Source organism: Sceloporus undulatus, chromosome 6, assembly GCF_019175285.1.
Source record: "Sceloporus undulatus isolate JIND9_A2432 ecotype Alabama chromosome 6, SceUnd_v1.1, whole genome shotgun sequence".
NCBI lineage: Eukaryota > Metazoa > Chordata > Lepidosauria > Squamata > Phrynosomatidae > Sceloporus > Sceloporus undulatus.
The window spans coordinates 74,059,275-74,080,652 of NC_056527.1; the positions used below are offsets into that span (position 1 = coordinate 74,059,275).

Consider the following 21,378-nt stretch of genomic DNA (forward strand, 5'->3'; position numbering starts at 1 on the left):
TCAGCTAGACCCATCTATCACTGCAGACATCTTACCATCATTTAGGCAAATATAGTTGGTGTAGCTCCAAGTAGCTTAACCAAGCAGATGAGAAACCATCTCCTTGTTACAAACTCAAGCCAATGACATGTTCTAAATCGAAAGGAAATGCTTTATTAGGAATTAGATGTAAGGACTGCAGGGTCAGCTCCATTCCTTGGCATTGGTTATGCTGTTTAGGGCTGCAGGGAGTGCAATCCAGTAAAGGAACATATGAGTCCTGTTCCTGACTGAATTAATTCTGGTGGCTCTGGTATTTGTATGTAGATACTCCAAACTCTACAAGGAGAAAATTCATCTTTGAGTTTATCTGTTTCGTAATGAACTTGGGCACAAAATGCTAGAGTTGGCAGCCTGAAATAACTAGTCGGGAGTTTTAAAATAGGTTTGGATGGAGGGATTTCACAATGCTGGTTTAATGTTGTGCAAGTAACATGCTTTTATGGCTCCATTTATCTCTTTATTAGATGTTATAGGACTGAAGGGGCCATGAAAAAGTTTGAAGATGCTTGGTATAGGTTTGAAGGGGGCTATGAAGTGTGAGAATTCATAGATAATGCAACTGGAATTAATAGGCCTGGAGCAGCTACTGTTTTAAAAGGTTTATGGTGGGAAGATGGGGCTTGTGACACAACTGTATTACACAAAACGCTGTACATTGACTAGAATTTTATGCTAGGTGAAATAGAGGTGTGTCAGTTAACATTTATTATCCTTTTCAGGAAGAAATAAATAGAAGATACATTCCTTTCTTGAATAGATCATTTATATGTGCTTTGTGAAAGATAAGGTTGTGATCCTAATTGTATGGTCAGTGCAATCCTGTGTTTGGAAGCAAATATCACAGAACTCAGTGAGATATACATGTTTATGACTGCAGTCTTGATTTGAAATCAATAGTATTGAATTTCTTCCAGTCCCCCCCAAAAAACAACTTCCTTCCCTCTTAGATTGGGGAGCTCTGGTTGTAATAGAATCTCAATGTATTAGAGGCAGTGTAGATTGTGTGAGATCATCTGGCTAGTCAAGTGATGTTGGACTGCAGCTCTCAGTATTCCTCACTACTGGCTATGGCTGATAGGAGTTGCAGTCCAACAGCTTTGAGAGGGCCACACAATCCCCATTTATATAAATCGTACGTATTCATAGTGAATGAAACATTGAATTTTAAAATGCAACACTTCACCGGAAAGTCATTGCCGACCCTTGTAAACCTTTTTGGGCTGGTACAGAGGTAAGAAAATCTGGTACATTCAACCATGATTTAAGACAAGGCTTGTTAGTACATAATGGACCCTTACTATCCGCTGGGTTTGGTTCCAGGACTCTGCTGTGGATACCAAAATCCATGGATGCTCAAGTCTCATTAAATACAGTGGCAGAGTAAAATGGTGCCCCTTATGTAAAACGGCAAAATCAAGGTTTGTTTTTTGGTAATTTGTAATTTTAAAAAATATTTTCAAGCCATGGATGCAGACTCTCAACCTCAAGAGGATGGCAATGGTGGACCCCCTCTGAGGAAACTTGCCAAGGAGGAAACCCTGTGACAGTGTTGTTGCCTTGGGGTTGTTGTAAGTTGGGAAATACTTGAACGCACACAACCACCACACGCCTCTCCCACTTTTTCCAGGTTCAAGGCAGAATGACTGGTGCAGATCATGGAATCATAGAGTTGGAAGAGACCGCAAGGGCCACCCAGTCCAACTCCTTGCCATGCAGGAACTCTCAATCAAAGCATCCCGACAGATGGCTATCAAGCCTCTGTTTGAAGACCTCCAAGGAAGGAGACTCCATTACACTCCGAGGGAGTTTGTTCCACTGTCGAAGAGCCCTGACTATCAGGAAGTTCTTCCTAATGTTGAGGTGGAATCTCTTTTCCTGTAGTTTGCATCCATTGTTCCGCGTTCTAGTCTCTGGAGCAGCAGAAAACAAGCTTGCTCCCTCCTCAATATGACATCCCTTCAAATATTTAAACAGGGCTATCATACCACCTCTTAACCTTCTCTTCTCCAGGCTAAACATCCCCAGCTCCCTGAGTCTTTACTCATAAGGCTTGGTTTCCAGGCCCTTCAATATTTCAGTCACCAACACACTCCAGTTTCTCCACATCCTTTTTAAATTGTGATGCCCAGAACTGGACACAATATTCCAAGTGAGGCCTGACCAGAGCAGAATAGAGTGGCCCTATGACTTCCATTGATCTAGAGCCTACAGCCAGGCCTTGTGAGGTGCCTAGGCCTGCTGTCACTAGGCGCCACTCCCAAGGCGAGGCTTTCTAGGCCAAGAAGGGAGGCCGCTCCCTTACATGGACTCCTCCTCCTCCTCCTCCTCCTCCCTTAGTAGGCGGCTCCTTCCCTCTCTTCCTCAGCCTGGACTGAGCCTCCTTCTACCGGGGCCGCCTTTAGTTCCAGGCCTGGGAAGGAAGAAGGGAAGCCGAGGAGGAGGCCTGAGGCGGCTCTTTGGGAAAGAGAAGCGGCGACAGGGCGGCCATGGCTTTGCCAGGAGAGGCCCTGACGGTGACGGTCACCTATGGTAAGGGAGGCCTCACTTTGGCTGGACAAATAACCCGGTTTGATACCGCTTTCAGTGTGCCTTGGCTGAAGGCTATGGAATTCTGGGAATTGGAGTTTGGGCCCCACAACAAACTCCAATTCCCAGAATACCATAGCCTTCAGCCAAGGCACACTTAAAGCCCATAGTGAATGATTATGACATTATTAGAGCATCATGGGTAATACTTGCCCATAGAGAATCCCCATGATTCCCTATGGGCAAGCATGCTTTCTCTATGAGCAAGTGCTGGCTTTTCTTTGAGTACATCCCTTGTTTATGGTCCAAAACACATTGCAGAAACAATCCATCTTGAGGCAGCTTTAACTGCCCTGGCTCAGTGCTTGGGGATCCTGGGGATTGTAGTTTATTGACGCCTCTCTTTCATTCGAAACCAAGATGTATATTTCATGTTGTTCCCTGGCATCAAGGGATGCCATTGCCGTTGGACAGCCGTACAGTGTTCATATTCCTTCCACACCGAGACCCGACACGGCTGCTATCCCTATATAGCTGATTCGGGGGACATGATGTTGAAGGAAGACGTCACCATTCACATGTCGCAATTTTACGAGGATGATACTTGTCTCAGACTGCATGGTATGATATAGAGATACCCTTGACAGTTTAAATTCTCCTCCGCAACTGGACGGCTAAATGTCCCTTAATGCAGACATTCAAGTCTGACTTCTGAGTTGTCTCCCATAATCCTGGGGCACAATCTGGCCACTCTTGGTACAGATGAATGGCCGTCAGGATTGTATGCTCCAAACTCATCAATGGGTTTGTTCCCTCTATACCAAGGAATACTACCATTATTCACTCGGTATCAGCATGATTGTGATCGTCTTGTTGCCCCCTTGGTGAGTTTTGGTACCATCGTCTAGGGACCATCATTTCCAAGGGAAAGGTTTTGCCACTTCCTGATATAGTGTCACTTAAGGCACTTGTTGCCTTTTTACCAAGGACCACTATATATGGTGGACAACGCATGTCTGATCCCACATGGCCCTTACAAAGGGCCCCTGTCGACGCTACTCTCTTCCTTGGAACAGGTTGCAAACAACTGCTTCAATTCCTTTCCATTTTCTGCCTTCTGGGGACATCCCTCCGTTTTGAGCCTCCATTTAAGGATCTGTCCATCTTTGTGGGTACTTGGAGATCTCAGGATGTTCATACCTGTCCCATCTCTCCAGGCTGGTTGATGTCAAAACATCCTGAACAGGTCCAAGGCATCAATTGGGTGAGGTGGCGATATTTCAGACCTCCACCTACAACCTGACAAGGCTAACCACTCATTCTGCAAATTTCCTGGGGGTTCTCTCCTGTAAAGGAAATCCTATGCTCCCCTAATTGCTATGCCTTGTCACTGCATACTTCATGCTTCCTTACACGACCTGGACCTATGTGATAAGGGATTTCGAGCCACTGTTATATTGTCTCTAAGCCCTTCTGTTCATACTGACATGTCACAGCGCATTAATGCTACAGCTTGAGTTGTTCCTCCTAAGTATTAGGGATAACATTATGACGGGTTCTGTCAGATTGCCTGGTGTTTTGCACCACCTGGCTAGGAATTGGACTTCGTGACGCTTGACGTCTATTCCTGCTCTTCTGCTCTCAACATTTTTGTTCCCACAGCCCATTCATGATGTATTGATAGCATGTCACTCCTGCTATACTGATTGCCTGTCAGTTCTGGCAGTTTTGGCCATGTCATGATATACTTGATACAACTTCTGCAGGACATCACGTCATGGGATACTGTCCCCACAGAGATTCCTGACATTGTGATGTCCCTTCACTTTACAGTTTGTGACTAGTCTTATTGGTATCACACCAGCCACTGTGATTTTTTCTTTGATGTTTCGCCAAGACCTGCATGCTTCATGCTGATAGCCTGGAGCATTACGCTCAGATTCAGCGTGTCTTGTGTGTCACAACAATTGGATCTTACGATCTTCTTACTTTCTTTCTTGTCAGAAATTTGTTGTGACTAGATGAGGTAATATTCTTCTTCTCTGATGTCCACCGCTGTTCCAGAAATTGTTACTGAAGCCCTCCTCCAATTCAGTGTCTTTAGGCGCTCTCTCTCTCTCTCTGGATGGACTTCCCAACCATCTCATTGCTGACCACAGATTGTCTGTTTATGCTCCATTCAAGATGACATTTAGCTCTAGACTACTTAGCATTCTAGGCTGTGTCTGTCAATGCCATAATCTCTTCAAGAGGCTTTATCAGGTTACTATCCTTCTAACTACTTTCAAGATTCCTTGAATGACCTGCTATCTAGGTCGGGGTTTTTCCCTGACCTTAGTTTACACCTGCCATTTATTATGGTCTACCTACAGTCTTTGCAACATACAGTTAGCTATCAAGCTTGTTTTTCTGCCAATGGGCATGTTTCACCTCCATTGGTAACTGTTTCCATTATGTCTCACTATTGGATTTCTGCTCAACTCTGTGGAGTCGTCATTTTAGCAGGACTCTCCATCCTCATCTTTACATGCCCTTGGGCTTCATTTCCCGAATGGTGATTCTGTTTGGGGTCAATGTGCCTTTCTTGTGTGGCATGGCATTCCCTCCTCCATTGACCAAAGCTTGTCAGTCTAACCCATTTGTGTGATTCACAGAGATTTCTCCTTTGGTCTTGGGCTGCAGCTGCTTGGCGTCCATGGAACTGAGGGTTTAGGTGGGGAACCGGCCCAATAGGGTAGTTGGAAAGTGGGTGAGGCTACTGCCAAAATGCCTATAATATCTCCAAGAAGGTTCAGAAGCTAACTGCGCAGGCGCAAAATAACCCATGTGTGTGAACTTGCAGTGACCACTTGAAGAAATATCATTACAGGTAAGCAGCCTGTCCACACACACACACACCACTCTCTTCCATGCCAGCCACAGATGTTGGCAAAACGGCAGGCATAAACTCTTCTAGAACATGCTTGCATAGCCCGAAAACCCCACAAAAAACTACCTGATGTCAACTCAGAAGAAACTGCTCTTGCACACTGTGGGACTTACCCCCAGATATATTAGAATAGGTTAAGGAATCGGCATAGGCACTTGCATGAGAAGGGAGAATTTCTGAGTTCAGACCATGCTGAGCTACCAACAGATGCACAGTGGATGGCATTTTCCTTATTCCTTTTTTTCTGTATCAGATAAAACGTAATTTGCTGAGTGACCACTTCTCAGGTGTCAGGATCTTTAGCAGATCATGCCATTAAATGTTATTGCTGACTTTCCTTTTTTCCTTTTATGCTATGCCATTAATATTGGATACGATGCTAATAACGGATTGGTGGTTTATGTAGTTAATGATTATGATTATGTTCAAGTAGCATCATACTGACATCCGTATTATGCAACACGCACGGGGATATTAGTGTATGATGGGACATGTTGTGTTCATACACGATGGGGGGAGAAATGAAAACCTGGCTAGGTAATGAACATTATTCAAGGGAAGAAATGGCAGGGCTCTGAGAAAAAAGGGTGTGAGTAGGCAAGAGTGGATGTGTGAATGTTTTGAGAATGGGCAAATGGGAAGAAGGCCTGCAAAGTCCTGGGAGGGCATATTGCTGTATGCTTTTATGGTAGTTTGGTCTGCAGAAGTCAACTTCGTTTTGTTTACTGAATAAAAAGTTTATCTGTTATCATGCAGACTACTGGTTCAATGAACCGAAGGGAATGGGCAGAACCTGACATCAGGCTCCTATTAGTAGCCCATGAACGAAGATACCGTCTGTAATTGTAATGCACATTTATCGTACTGCAACCTGAATGTATTTTCATTATTCTTCAGGTAATGAAAAGCATAGCCTTCAGGTTGGTTCTCAAGAAGAAGGTAACCAACCAACTGTACGTGATATGGCTCTCTTAATTGAACAAGTAACTGGAGTTCCAGTGTCCTTTCAGAAATTGATATATAAAGGTAGGTAACATTTTTAAAACATTTGCAGGATAATTCTTTGATTGGCTAGGAGGAAATAAATCCCCTTGAGTTCAACACAGCATACTCTTAGGTGCATTTGTATGGTACTGTGTTGTAAGCATTAAATATGATATCATTAGCCTGACTTAGAATATCATGATTTTTGATACTCACTTTTATGGTTGCTTCACCAGTGCAACAATCAAAATGGCCTCAAAAACCTACCTGAAAAGCCAGGAAACCCTCTCCAGAAGAGGGATTCCCAATGTGCTGGAGAGCATGGAACTAAGCAGAGATCCATCCAGCTTTTCCCAGCACTGAGGCCATTTGTAACAGCAGTGCCCTGCAGGGTCCTATTTATTTATTTAATTGTCTTATTAATTCATATCCTACTTTTCTCCCAATAGTGGGACTGAAGTCAGCTAACAACATATTAAAAAACAAGAGAAGTTCAAAACTATACTAAACCTCAATAACAGTGTGAATAAGAAAATTATTTTTTAAAAGTAATTAAACAGTTTATAAAGTGAAAACATTAAAATTTATTTAAAAACAATACAAAGAAAACAACAGCCCCCGCGCATCGTTAAAAGCCTATCTATTCAGTTTCTAAAAGCCCAGTGATGGTGAACCTTTTGCAGACTGAGTGCCCAAACTGCAACTCAAACCCCACTATTTATTGTAAAGTGCCACATCCCCTCGCTTTCTAGTAATGAACTCTGGCAAACTTGTGCTGGGGCAATAGCATGCATGCCCACAGAGAAGGCTCGGTGCACCTCTGGTACACGTGCCATAGTTTGCCACCACTGGCCAATAGCCCAAAATGTTTTCCTTTACCGCTGAAGGAGAGCCAGAAGGAAGACATCCTGGACCTGTAGGAAAGGAGTTCCAAAGACTGGGAACAGCCACCAAGAAGGCCATCTTCTTTATACCCACCAAATAAGCATGAGAATGGTGGGGGATAGAGAGGGGACATCACACAGTATCTTAAACTCGAAGGGCTCATAAGGGAAGATAGGCCCTTCAAATAGCCTAAACCAAGCTGTATCAGGCCTTATAGGTCAAAGACCCTCAGCTGCCGTAGCTGCATCTCCAATACAGCACCTTGGCCATACATTCAATTTAAATACCTCTGTATAGATTCTGCCATCTTACGTATATGTGAGAGGAAAATTAATTGCTAGTTTTTATACTCTTTTTTCTGTAGTATCTCCCTCCATGAGTACATTTTATTTTCGTTGAAGGTGATGGAGGCAGTTTATAAATTTGGTTTTATGGGGTAAAATCAAGAGTTATTTGGTCAATTATTATTTTAAGTATGATTTTAAAATAAATTATACTTCATCATCTTAATCTGGGGTGAACTACACAAGGCCTACAGGCCACATGCACTGCTAAACTTTTTGCAGCCTCCAGCCCTACATTTCTTCAATTGTTATTGAGCTACTGAAGTTTCTTGGGGCAGTGGCAAAAAAGTCCATTTTGTTTACAATAAGGTACATAATCCTTATTATGTCTTTTTCTCAAAGAAAATAGCTTACACAGCAACAACAGTTTTAAAGCAAAAGTTTCCTTCTTGGTATTGCATCTCTCAGGTGTAGCCTCGGTAGGTTGGGGTTCAGTGCAACCATCACCGCCCCCCCCCCCCAAAAAAAATGTTGCCCTGTCTTGTTAAAATGAGAGGAGGTTTTATACTCAGACTCTTACAATTTTAAAAAGGAGCTCTTTTTCTTATTATCTTCCTTAATAATTTGCCTTGACTGTGTATTCCTGCATGGCAGGGGGTTGGACTGGATGGCCCCGCGATCTCTTCCAACTCCATGATTCGATTCATCTAGCAGGGCTTCTAACAGGGCTGATGTGAATTCAGAGGAGCAAGACAAAGGAAAAATATTTTATGTATTTTTTTAAAAGCATAACCTTGTATAGCTAACCTGCATATTGGGTTCATTTTAGAAGCATCTAGTTTAAGATTTCAGATGTGCCAATAAGAAGATGTGTAGTTTAAACATGTCTAGAAAATAACAGCGTATAGTTTTTATGAGACTCTGCTATGGCTGTGGTGTCTATGTTTCCATTATCATCAAATATTCACTGTAGGGTTTTTCAGCATTTGGTTCATTCCTGGTGTTTGGCAACTGTCATGTTCTGTGTAGTTTGCTGTAACATGGTGTTTATAAAATCTTTTATGATCGTATTTTTGTGTATGAATTTATGAACTTTATGTAAAATATGCAGATTTAGTGGACGACAATAATGTGTGTTAGGATCTGTTCAACTTGATAGGTCACATGTAGGCCTTCTGTTAATATTTTAAATTTATTGTAGCATACAGTACAGTGGGGCCTCCGCATACGCGGCCTTTTTTAAAGCGGCTTTGAGCATACGTGCTCAAGCCGCGGGGCGGAAGGGGTGGTAAGTCCCATTCAGTTGAATGGGGGCGCGCGCCCGTTGCGCCGCGCACGCGCCCGTTGCACCCCACGCACCTCCGCACCACCGTGCACAAGCCCCATTGTTTACAATGGGGCTTGAGCATAGGCGGAAATCGCCATACGCGGTGGGATCCGGAACAGATCCCCCGCGTATGGCGAGGTTCCACTGTATTTGATTTTAAAGGGGAAGCCTTGATGTTGTTTCTATTGTTGGCGTTGTGCCTTCAAGTCGTTTTCGACTTATGGTGACCCTATCATGGGACTTTCTTGGCAAGATTTGTTCAAGGGAGGTGTAATGACAGGGCCTCCAGTCATTGGAAGACTTCTGCCAGGTAATAAGAGTAAACTGGGAGGAAGGCACATGCAAATAAGTAATGACATCACAGCTGATGGAAGACTCACTTGACCAATCAGTAAGCAGGAGCGAGAGTTTTTTTCCGGAAGCTTCTAAGAGAAAAAGTCTCTGAGACCAGGTGACAGTTGGAGAGTGGCAGTTGTCTTCAGCAATTAGTAGTTTCTACAGTGAGAATTTAAGGAGGGAATGTCTCCCTCGAGTTAGTCTTACAGGTTAGGACAACTGCAGTGTTATGCCTATAGCAAGAAGGCATAATTCAGGCAGATAGTCTATGCTAAGCTAAGACCTGTAACTATATTTCAAATCCATCAAGGCCGGCATATTACATCAATATATCAATTAGGTGAGAATGTGTCAGAACATTTAGGCCTTATTATTTTTCGGGTTGCTTGCATGAAACAAATACTTTTAGAATTACACATATTGTACCTGCAAAGCCTTTAGGATCTTGCATGATTTATATCTTTATGTTCTGTTTTGTTTAATTATAATAAACTTCCTTAATAGTATCTGCTACTTCGACACTCGTTTACACATGTCTTAGCTCGGTTGATGCTTGAGAAGATTAGCAAGAGTAGAAGTCTTTAACAAGTGCCAGTGTATGTTAAGGGAAATCCAATACGAATTCACTGGATGGTGGCAGCGTGATTCGAGGATCTCCAGAGGTCATCTTCAACTCGACAAGGATAGGAACATAGACCAGGAGACCAAGAGAGAAGCTAAGGAACTGCTGGGACTAAGAGCCAAGGCAGGCCTGCTGTTTGGCTGCTTAAACCACAGGGGGATCATCACAGGAGGTTTGCCATTGGCGTCCCCTGAGGCTGAAAGAGTACATGCCCAAGGCCACCCAGTGGGGTTTCGTGGCCACAACAGGGACTCAAACTATGTTCTCCAGTGTCCTAGTCCAGCACTGAAACCACTACGCCACACTTGCTCTCTTGACATTATTACTCCTGCTTTAATCTTTGACACCTTCCCTACCATACCAGGATTTTAGGAGGCAAAAATAGTGAGCACCAACAGTTGTAAAATACAGATGCCATAAATTCTCAAATATTTAAATATCAAAGATATATTGAGAGGGGGGAATAAATGATTTCCTTGGTTTTCTGTTTTTACTTACGTCACAGAAAGATTGTGGGTCTTGCTTTCTATGATAACTTCTACATTTGTTCATCATTGAAAAAAAGATTTTTAAAAAGGAAAAACGTGTTTTGTAATGATTTGTATGAGTCCAAACTAATAGCACTAGGTGGGTGACTTACTTCGATATCACCTTGATATTGCACCTTCCCTGCTCCTCCTCTGAGTCATGCAAGGGGAGGAATTTGGAGGCTTGATGGCCATCTGTAGGGGATGCTTTGATTGAGAGTTCCTGCATGGCAGGGGGCTTGGACTGGATGACCCTTGGGGCTCTTCCAACTCTATGATTCTATGAGTCCTGTTCTTGCTTAACAGCAGTTCATTGCATCATCCTGATTGACAAACATTAATGAGAGCTGCTTCCACACTGCAGGAATAATCCAGTTTGACACTACCTTAACTGCCATGACTCAGTGCTGTGGAATTCTGGGAATTGTAGTTTGTTGTGGCCCCAGAGCTGTCTGACAGAGAAGGCTAAATGTCTCACAAAACTACAATTCTCAAAATTCTATACATTAGCCGTGGCAGATAAAGTGGTGTCAAACTGGATTATTTATGTAGTGAGGCTGCAGCCCACAGTAATGTTCACTGTAGTTTGTTGATTAGGGTGACATAATGAATTGCTGTTAAGCAAAATGGGAACAAAGGCATCCAAACTCCTCCCTTTGCATGGCTCAGAGGAGGATTGGAGAAGGTGCAATATCAAGGTGAGATCAAAGTACAGTGGTACCTCGGGTTACGAAATTAATTCGTTCCGCGGCTAAGGTAATTCGTATCCCGGGGTACCACTGTATGGGCCAAAACAGACGGCCTTTTTGCACTGCCACATGCTCCCAAGCTGCCTGGAAGCTGCCTGGCCATTTACACAGGGGCTGGTTTCCAGGCGCTTCAGCAGCATGGTGTTCATACACTGCATACAACAGCAAATCATTTTGAGGTATTTTGATGAAAATATGTGTTATTTAACAGTTTTATATAAGTATTCATAGAAGATATGATAATTATATCTGATTCCATATTTTGAATTAGTTTAAAATATTAAACTTTTTGTCACATTATAGTTTCCAAAATAAGTGTGTGGGTTTGTTTTTTCCTCCTAGGAAGATCCCTAAAAGAAATGGAGCAGCCGTTGTCCACATTTGGAGTGAAAAATGGTTGTAAAGTCATGCTTATTGGAAAAAGGGTAACTGTACCATACTAAATGTTTTTATTCAGTGATACTAGAGTCTCCAAATATGACTTACCTATGATTGATTTCTCACTTGAAATGTAGTTTAAGGGGAATGGAGTTACATCAAAGCTGTGCCTTGGAGCCAAAGAATCATGAGCAGAAGATTATTTGCATTTCTCTATTAACCCTTGTGCAACTATTGGCCCAAGCCATGTATTAGGCCTTATTTTACAGTATATAGAGAGAATAAAATAATGAAAAATATAGCCTGCGTGTAGAATAAGCTACCCAAAAACATCTAACCCTAAGCAGTTTACAAAGTGTAAGCTAATTGCCTCCAACAATCTGGGTACTCATTTTAGCGACCTCGGAAGGATGCAAGCCTGAGTCGAGCTTGAACCCTTTTGCTGGTATTGAACTCGCAACCTTATGGTTTGTGAGTGAGTGGTTGCAGTACAGGCATTTAACCACTGATGCAGGGCTCCTAATGCTTTGCTCACTTTTCTTTCGCTCAGGAAAATTATAGTGGTAACAAATAAATTGCTACTAGAGTTTGCCAGTACCTATATTTGTTTTCACATGCTTGTACCTTTCAAATAGTGAATCTATTATTTTAAAATTACTTAAGATGATGCATAATTGTAATAAATAGATAGAGCCCAGTGATCTGAATTGCATCCTTGAACCTTTAAGCATGTGCTATCATACATTCTTTATTGAATAAAATACCTCAAATCCTCAGTCAATGAAAGGATATATTATTATTATTTTCTTTTTAATGCACAGAAGAGTCCTGATGAAGAGGCCGAACTGAAGAAATTAAAAGATTTGGAATTATCAGCGGAACAGGTAGCAAAGAAAATAGAGGAAGTTAATAAAGAACTTGGAGGTATTCAGAAAGTGAGTTGCTTTATTGGTGAAATAGTTCATTTGCCTTTATATCTTTTAGTTGCTGGTATAACCATTGTGATAGTGTTGATGGAATGCAGTTCTGTGTATGAGAGGGGACTTTTCCTTGTGTGTTAGAAGAAGGGAATCTGCATGTGTGTGAATAGAAGAGACTCTTCGTGGGAAAATGTCTGTGAATGGGGAAGTGTGAATCAATGACAATGCAATGTTGTGTGTTTGTGGGTGTAGGTGTGAGTGAGAGAGAGAGAGGGTAGAGAAGAACATGGGAATGTGAAAACAGAAAATAAAGGAAGACACGTCTGTGTGTAAAAACAGAGGAGGGTGTATCTTTAAATGGGGAAGGTGTTTGAAACAGTGAGAATGTGAGAGAGTGGTTTATCAGTGATAATATAGGGAGTGTGTGTGATAGAGACAAACAGATAATAGGGAGAGTGAATAGGAGAAGGTATGCCTATGTGATCAAATAGGGGAAAACATGAGTGTTCAGATATATGAAAATGGGCAGAGCATGCAGAGGGATGAGAATGGTCAATGATATATGCCATGGGCCCTTGGTATTCTCTGGGTTTTGGTATCAGTACCCCTATGGATACCAAAATCCATAGATGCTTAGATCCCATTAAATACAATGGCATAGTAAAATGGTGTTTCTTATATAAAATGGCAATATCAAAGGCCCCATACAAGCAGGCCAAAATAAATCTGCTTCGGGTCACTTTGGAGGTATGCTATTTAAATGGTGCATGCATCCTAAGAGTCCGGAAGCTGCACTAAAGCTGCACTCCAGTTCTTAGGACTGGATTGTAGCTTTGGCACAGCTTCTGGACTCTTAGGACGCATGCATCATTTAAACAGCATACCTCCAAAGTGACTTGAAGCAGCTTTATTTTGGCCTATCTGTATGGGGCCAAACTTACCTTTTTGGAAGCTATGGATGGTTGAATCTGTGGGTCAAGTATGCATTTGTGAGAGAATGAATAAATGGGGAGAAAATGAGTATGAACAGACATACGTGTATGACAGTGATCTGTATATGATTTGTTCAGTTAATGTTAACAACATTCATGCAGCCATCATAGATCTTAGAAATGGATTAAATGTACATTTTCCACTCAGGGTTTTCTGGAAAAGAATCTTCAAAGTGAAGCACTTCACCAGTTGGACAAGCGTATAAAGGGAACTGCTGAGCAGTTCATGAAAATTCTGGAACAGATTGATGCTATTGTGAGTAAATTATTATTTCAGTTTGTTATGGCTCTCCAAGAAATCTCAGTTGGTTTTAGTGTATTTTTTTTGCAATGAAGCCTGCCTGTGGAAATATTAGGTTTACGTAATCTCAGGGCAAACACAAAATGAATAGTTTATGAGACTTTCAAAAATTTGCTGTTGTCCTTTTCTTGAGTGGACATCTGCAGCACAGTGGCACCACAGCAATACTTATATGTGCCTTTTCTGCAAAACCAATGTATTGATAGCCTTTCCAATTCATTACTATAGTGTAGCCTTCTTTAACTGGTGACCTCAAAATGTGTTGGACTACAACTGTTATCATTCCTTGCCATAATAGCTTTGAGAACCCAGAGGGGGGCCATTCTCCCTGGATCATATGTGTTAATTTTTGGGGGAGGTAGTTTATACTGGCTAGGGATAATGTGAGTTGTTGGCAACCCAACGTGAGAATGCTGATTTAGAGAAGAGTGTTGAATTTAGTTGAAAGATTATTCGAACCAGACCGAAATATATTTTGAGTAGGCCAACTGAAATCAATGGAACTGGTTTGACTAAGTCTAGTTATAAGAGCATCTAACTGTCACACCTTGTGCACTAAGTTAATGGGGGAGACACGTGAGGCCCCCATGGCTGTCTTTGTGGCTCAGATTTATTCTTTTTCTGGGCAAAAGGCTGAATTGCCTGTCCTATAAGATTTCAGAAAGTGGCTATCCATACCTTAAATAGACCTCAGCCCTCATCCACAACCCACACTGTTTAACGTCAAAGAAAGTCTGAACCAGAAGTGGACTTTGGATAAACTCTAGTTTTGCTTTGCTTCACCCTCCATATTTTGGGGCATTTTTGGTGATCCTTGCACCAAAGAGAAGTATGCACTTGTTGGATTTGCCCATCCTATACTAGAGATTTTGACTTTCTATTTTGAACAATACATGGTGAGTTGTTTTCACGTCCCTGAGCAGGGATTTGGAAAAAGCTATATAGGAGAAGCAAAACATCTTCCTTGTATGTTTTGATTTCTGATGCACTACTTTAGATTGATGTCAAAAAATAATAAATGCAGATACATTTAGAAACTATTGAAATTTCTCAAAGTTACAAGAAATTGTTGATATCTGTGAGAACAAAATGTTTTTTTCTTCAGATGTTTTGTGGTTGGACAATCCTACAAGACACTATTATGAACAACTTAAAGAGCACTTTGTATGAAGTTGCTAAGGACCATTCAGAGCTTCCCATTGATCAGTGATTGGTCAGAGGTTACATAACGCTCTTCTTATGGTGTTATTCATGAATGATGGTTTCCATACACCAGTATGTATGCATACATGTATTGCATGTTTGACATCAGAATTAATGAAATGTTTTTATTTTACTGAATTAGTATGTAGTGTGATTATATGCATCAAAATGGATACATACTCTCTTCTCATGCACAATTCTGTCTGCTTTTTTCTACACAGAAATAAAATCTACACAAGTGACGTATATATTAATATACGGAACATTTTCTTGCATTAAGCTTGGGCTATGGAATCCATTTGAATAGCAATATATTATATGTACTCTAAATTACATATAATAAAATGGATATATATTAGACACAGAATAATGCCCAACTTGGATTTATAAAAGTGAGCTCTTATGAGAGTTCATTTTCTCTCCCAAAATATTATTTCCCAACAGCTTGCTTCAGTCTCCACAATTAACTACAAATCAGGTTGAAGTTTTCATTTAGCCACAAGTTATGCTCAGTGTCATTCCAATAATAGTTTTTATAACCTAACCTTAAATATATGCTATATTTTAACAGATTTATTTAAGGCATGTAAAAATTTAAACCAATGTAAAACATACCAACAAGTTAGTTGCAGTATTTAATATCAATAGTAACATCACAGCACTTAGCGTATGGAATTTATTCATCCGTTCCTACTGAAAGACCTAACAATAAGATTCCTTGCTCACATCAAACTATCAGCAGAAGAGGAAGAAATAAAACACAACAACCATAATGCACTTCAGACAGCCCACTCTCCAGCAGTAGCAGCAGGAGACCCACCACCAAGGTCTCACTTCTTAAGCCAAGAAAAGGCATCCTATGGCAGCTCACCTTTTGGCTATCTCTAGGCTGCATATCACCAGGACTGCCAATATGGAAAAAGCCACTTCTTTGGAAGATGCTGCATTAAAGGGATATATTTCTAATTTTAGTATATATGCTGCTGAAGCGAGCACTGGGATATACTTCTAAGGTGCTTTCACACACAAAAAGTAGTCTGCAGGATGAAAACATTAATCTCTCCCTAAGAGTACATAAGTACATGTGGGCTGCATCCCCACTGCAGAAATAATCCATCTTGACATCACTTTAACTGCTAAAGCTCAATGCTGTGGAATTCTGGAATTTGTAGTTTGTTGTGGCATTAGAACTCTGACAGAGAAGGCTAAATGCTTCACAGAACCACAGTTCCCAGAATTCCATAGCACTGAGCCATGGTAGTTAAAGTGTTGTCAGACTGGATTATTTTTGAAGTGTTGATGTGGCCTCGGGGGGGGGGGTACAAAGTCTTTTTGCAGTTCCTTCTGGAATAAGGCTAGGCAGGTGGAAGCAGACAAACCTTGATGCCAAGTGCAGGCTATCTACCTTCACTTAGCTAAACATTAGTTCTTTAACACATAATTGGGAGGGTTTTCTACAAAATATTTATTACATGTTTGTGAATGTTACAGCTAGATTATTTAAACAGCAAAATATTTATTCTCTTTGTCAGGATGTGCTTTTGAAACTCTGTTAACATCTTCTTTTTAAAAAGCAAATGGTTAATTTTTCCATGTTCTGTATAATAGTGTTGATGTTCTAATCCCAGCGGTATTCACTGACTATGAGAATGGAATCAAGCATGCCTATGCGAACAGTCAACAATATATTTTTATAATTAATACTTAAACAACTTGCTCATTCATGCGAGAATAACCTTAAAAATGAATCAGTGTCCTTATATAATTTAAGAGGGCAAATGTGTGGTGCCTCAGTCAGTGTCCCCATAGCTACTGGAAAATCTGTAGTTTGCCATTCAAGGTACCTGTTGTCTTTGAAGAGGTTTGGCTTCAAATCCCTGCTCCCACGAAAAGAGCTGGACTTAGATCCCAGCTTCTGCAGAAAGCCCCCCCCCCTCTCTCTTTCTTTCTCTCTTTCTTTCTCTAACACACACACATCAGTGAAGGAAAGGAAAGGGATCAGAAGTGTGCAGGGGCAGGATGGTAGAGGCAAAGGACCAAAGCTCTTCCAACTCCCACAGATGTACACAATTCAGGGGAAGCTTTACGCCAGCCCTGCTGTGGGCAGGGGGGAGTGTGATTAAAGAAACACACAGAGAAAGGCTGACAGACACTGCTTCACCCCACTTCTGCCCTCCCAGAAAGAGTCTGGCATGGCTTTGGGTATGTCAGATATCCTGATCTCAAAGCATGCTGAAATTTGCAATAGGATTTCATTGTTTTTTGCCCTGTCAAGCACTGGAATGTCTGCAGGACTGCTGAAATAATGATGCGCATGTAATTAGTGTCTTATAGGACTTCACAATATTTGAAGAGTAAGTTCTAGTTTTGTGAATTCTAAAAACCTATAAATTGGCTGAGTTCGTGTTCTGACAAATACGACCTAAATGCAATAGCCATTTTGCTTAGTTAATAAAGAATTAGTTGTTATAATATTGTTTATTAACTTTACGTGTATATGGAGATAATAAATCAAGAAAAAATAATACATTCTTCATGATCACGTTGAAATCATATTCTTATTGATGCCTAACAGGATACAGAGAATGAAATACTCATAGGGTTCTCAAAGCAAGGAGTGCCAAACAGGGACACCATTACCCATGAAAGCCCCATCTAGTAACAATAACAACTTTATATATAGCCCGCTTTTCTGTTGCCAAACAATCAAATGGCTTACATCTAAAAATCAGTCCAATACAATATACAATACATTGTACGTATAATATCCCCGCCACCCCCCAAAAGAGATTAAACACGTTACAGTTAAAATTTTGTCAATTAAAATAAGCTGTCAATAATACGTAAAATAATTGAATGGGCTGAGTGATAGACAATACATGTGGGAAGGGGTTCATTTTTGGCTGAGTGGTTCTATTCAGCAAAGGCCTGCCAGAAGAGATTTCCTAAAGCTGTCTAAGCTAGTCATTGGACGGATCTATATACTTACCAGACCATAGTGCTAACAGGTGTGGGTTGATGACGGCAATCTTTTAAAAATGTTCAGGTCACAAACAGTTTAGGGCTTTAAAAATAAAATCCAATATTTTGAATTGGAATAGTCACATAGTACATTTGAAGGTACTGTAATCTAAACGGAGAACTGCTCTACTAAGATGTTGCCTTCACTGGGCCCTTAAACTCAGTTGGTGACAGTCTTGTATAAGCACCCCAACGAGTTACATTATCTTTGTTGTTGAATTTTATTTTAATTGAATATTTAAATGTTATTGTAACTCAAGGTATATTGCCAAGTTCACCACTTAAAACCTTGAATAGTTGGACAACGTATTCCTGGAGAGGAGACGTAAGCTGACTTAAGGTAAAAAGGAAAGATGGTGAGATCTAATTTAAATATTATTTTATGTTTTCCTCAAAGCTGATTTTTTTAGTGAGTTAATGAGGTTAAGTTAGTGTCCTTGCCATTTAATAGTCTCTGGGGATCTTGCCAAGTATTGAATTGCTTCTTTAAGTTACAGTTGTAAAGCCTCCTAGCTGTGATAAATTATAAAGCATATATATTGACTGCAGCAGTTCCTCAATGCCACTGTAATTCATTTCTCTCTTTATTCATTTTAAACATCTACTTGCTAGCTGTAACATGCTTGAGTTATCTATAGTGATTAGATGGACTTCTTGCATTCTTGTGTGCATTCTTAATCACATTCTCCTGTTGCCTAGCAAACCTCCCCCTTTCCTCTTGCAGAAATACATTATGTTATAGAATGCTGGGGAAGGGGGGTTTAATCAAATTAACACATTCTTATTTTCAGCCCAGAATAAGATTACCCATAGCTTCATTTATGATCCAGAATTGTTCTGAGAATACCTACTGTTGAAGTGGGCAGGGGTTGGTTATGGAGGTATACACTTTGTCGTATGCAGCCCAGAAGTGATGTAGGTTGGTGTTTGAGAGCATAAATCAGGTCATCCTGGTTTAAATGAGTAGCCCCAGGAGTCATAAAATCATGAGGAGGAAGTCATAAATAAGTCAACCACAGGCTCCATCTTCAGTATGGAAATTATCATAATGCTGAGCAAAAACAAGGCTGTTGTAAGGAAAAAAAATTGAATTCTTGAAAAATTATCTTCTGTTTATTTGAAGGACTTATATCCCACCACCAAAAGGGTCTTAGGGAGGCATACAGCAAGTAAGACAAGTTTTAAAAAACAACAAGGCAATGAAACATATACATGGGTAATGTTGTACAGTTCTTTGTACCCAAAGAAGAAGTTTTTACAATCTGTAGCTTGTGCACCATAAACCTCTATTTGGATAAACAAGGTATCTTCTGAACCATTTTGGATCCTAATTTTTGTTCCTTTGGGATTAAATATCAGTACCTTTCATAATTTTATGTCTTTTCCTTGTCATAACATCTTCTAAGACATTTTCTGAAGTATTTGTGCTGTGCATTAAAAGCCTAAAAATTCTGTGCCAAATAATGCTGTGTTGTGGAACCTGTGTTTACATTTTGTGATTTGTCGTATTTTGTTTATTTTGCATAATCCTGTTGGTCCCAGTTATACGAAAGGCCTGATTTCTCACAGTTCTTCCCAGCTTGTCTTATATCTTTGGAGATTACATTAGATGTCACCCACACATTTTCAGACTTACTTAAGAAGTCCATAAGCTAGAAGCATTAAAGTGGAAGGGGGGGAAGGAGTTAGGGATGTCACTTGACATTTCCAGGAAGTTGAATTTCATATCCAGTGGAAAATGTTATGCTTGCTATCTATAGTTGTGAAGTATACCTTTGAGGGATATGTGGTCTGTTATTGGAAATTTCCCCAAAAGAACCAGCACCCTTTTATGTGGTCTTTTGAGCAACTAACTGAATGCTTATATGACAAGATGAGCTCATGCTTTGGTTGATTTCTTCTGTCAAATGAAGGCTCCAGAGGAGATCTAGAAAGGGGGCACCAGGCATTATGAGGAGAGACAGTTGAAATTCATACCCCGTTCCACTGACAGAAGCCTATTGTGAATGGAGAAATTTAGTAAAAACATACTTTATGGGGAAATGGTAGTGTAGGTAGGTACATTGACTTATGTAAGTATCAGGAAATCAGCAAATGTACCAGTCACAGCTAGAATATGCTCATTGACCTTGTTATCAAAGCTAGTCTAAGTCTCATTGATCCCAGTGGTTGTACTCTAGGTAGGACTGGCATTGGATTTTGCTCAATGTTGATCTGATTGCAAAAATTAACATGGAAATGGCAAGCAGGAAATTTTTGGCATTTGATATATGTTGCTGGAGAGGCTGAATCCAGCAGAGTAGTAGACAGTTAACACAACTGTTCTTTAAACTTGTGTTTAATTTGAGTATCTTTATTATTAATCTGCAGAATCAGTGCATTAAAAGGCACACCTTCAAGGCCTAAACAAGAGTCTCATTATTGACCTGAATTACCTTCTGTAGCAGTTTGAGACAAACGGTGAAAACCGTCATTTAAAGTTTATATTAAGAGGAACTTTATATTCCACCTTTTTATCTGCTTTCTAAAAGACTAGGCAACAAGTCTTAAGAGCTTTTATCAACAGTTGTAATTGCATACTTTATTTTGGCAACACTGTGTAGTGTTTATACTCTGCACATGCCACAACATAGCCAAATATTCTGCTGTGATTCACAGATAATGCTAGGCATGGTGTATAATACATTAGCTTTGCTGTTGAACTGATTAACTGAACTAAGGTGATACAGGCTGACTGATTCTGTTTTGGTTAAAATGCCAGCTTGGGTATACATATTAATGAAGCATCTTTTGTGAAGTCTATATTTGGACATAAGGCTAAATATATTGTTTTCAGAAACAGGCAACATCAATTTTGCATCTGTCTTTGTTTTTACTTCAGACTCTTCCTGAGAACTTCAGTGACTGTAAACAGAAAAAGAAAGGGCTAGTGAAAAAGGTTCAGGTAAGTCCTTTGTCAAATATGCTCATGTGCTGCAGAAATTAGAAAGTGGAACTTTCAGTCCTTAAGGAAATGTACATAACTTGTATTGAAGACTTGCCAAATCTTCAACCTTAAAATAGTTTTATGAGTAAATGTTAAATAAAAACAGTGTATTTTTAATAATTAAATTGTTGTTGTGTACCTTCAAATGGTTTCTGAGTTATGGAGATCCTTAAGATGACTCTATCATAGAATATTCTTGACAGAGGTGGTTTACCAGTGCCTTCCACTGAGGCTGAGAGAGTGTGACATGTTCAAGATTACTCAGTAGGACTCCATATGAACTGGGGATTTTAACTCTAGTTGCCCACAGTTCTAATCCAACAGTCAAAGTATTACATCACTCTCACTCCCCAAACCAAAAACTTT

At 40.4% G+C, this 21,378-nt stretch overlaps 1 protein-coding gene across 1 annotated transcript in view; it reads left to right on the plus strand.

Annotated features, from left to right (window-relative positions):
* The first annotated feature begins 2,392 nt into the window (after positions 1 to 2,392).
* The window catches only part of BAG1 (BAG cochaperone 1), a 22,098-nt gene continuing 3,112 nt past the window's right edge, over positions 2,393 to 21,378 (plus strand). Inside the window, exons 1-6 of the mRNA XM_042475575.1 lie at positions 2,393 to 2,571; positions 6,395 to 6,523; positions 11,554 to 11,636; positions 12,411 to 12,524; positions 13,650 to 13,757; positions 20,908 to 20,970. Of these exons, the coding sequence (XP_042331509.1) occupies positions 2,529 to 2,571; positions 6,395 to 6,523; positions 11,554 to 11,636; positions 12,411 to 12,524; positions 13,650 to 13,757; positions 20,908 to 20,970 (540 nt within the window). The 5' untranslated portion in view covers positions 2,393 to 2,528. The remainder of the gene's footprint in view (positions 2,572 to 6,394; positions 6,524 to 11,553; positions 11,637 to 12,410; positions 12,525 to 13,649; positions 13,758 to 20,907; positions 20,971 to 21,378) is intronic.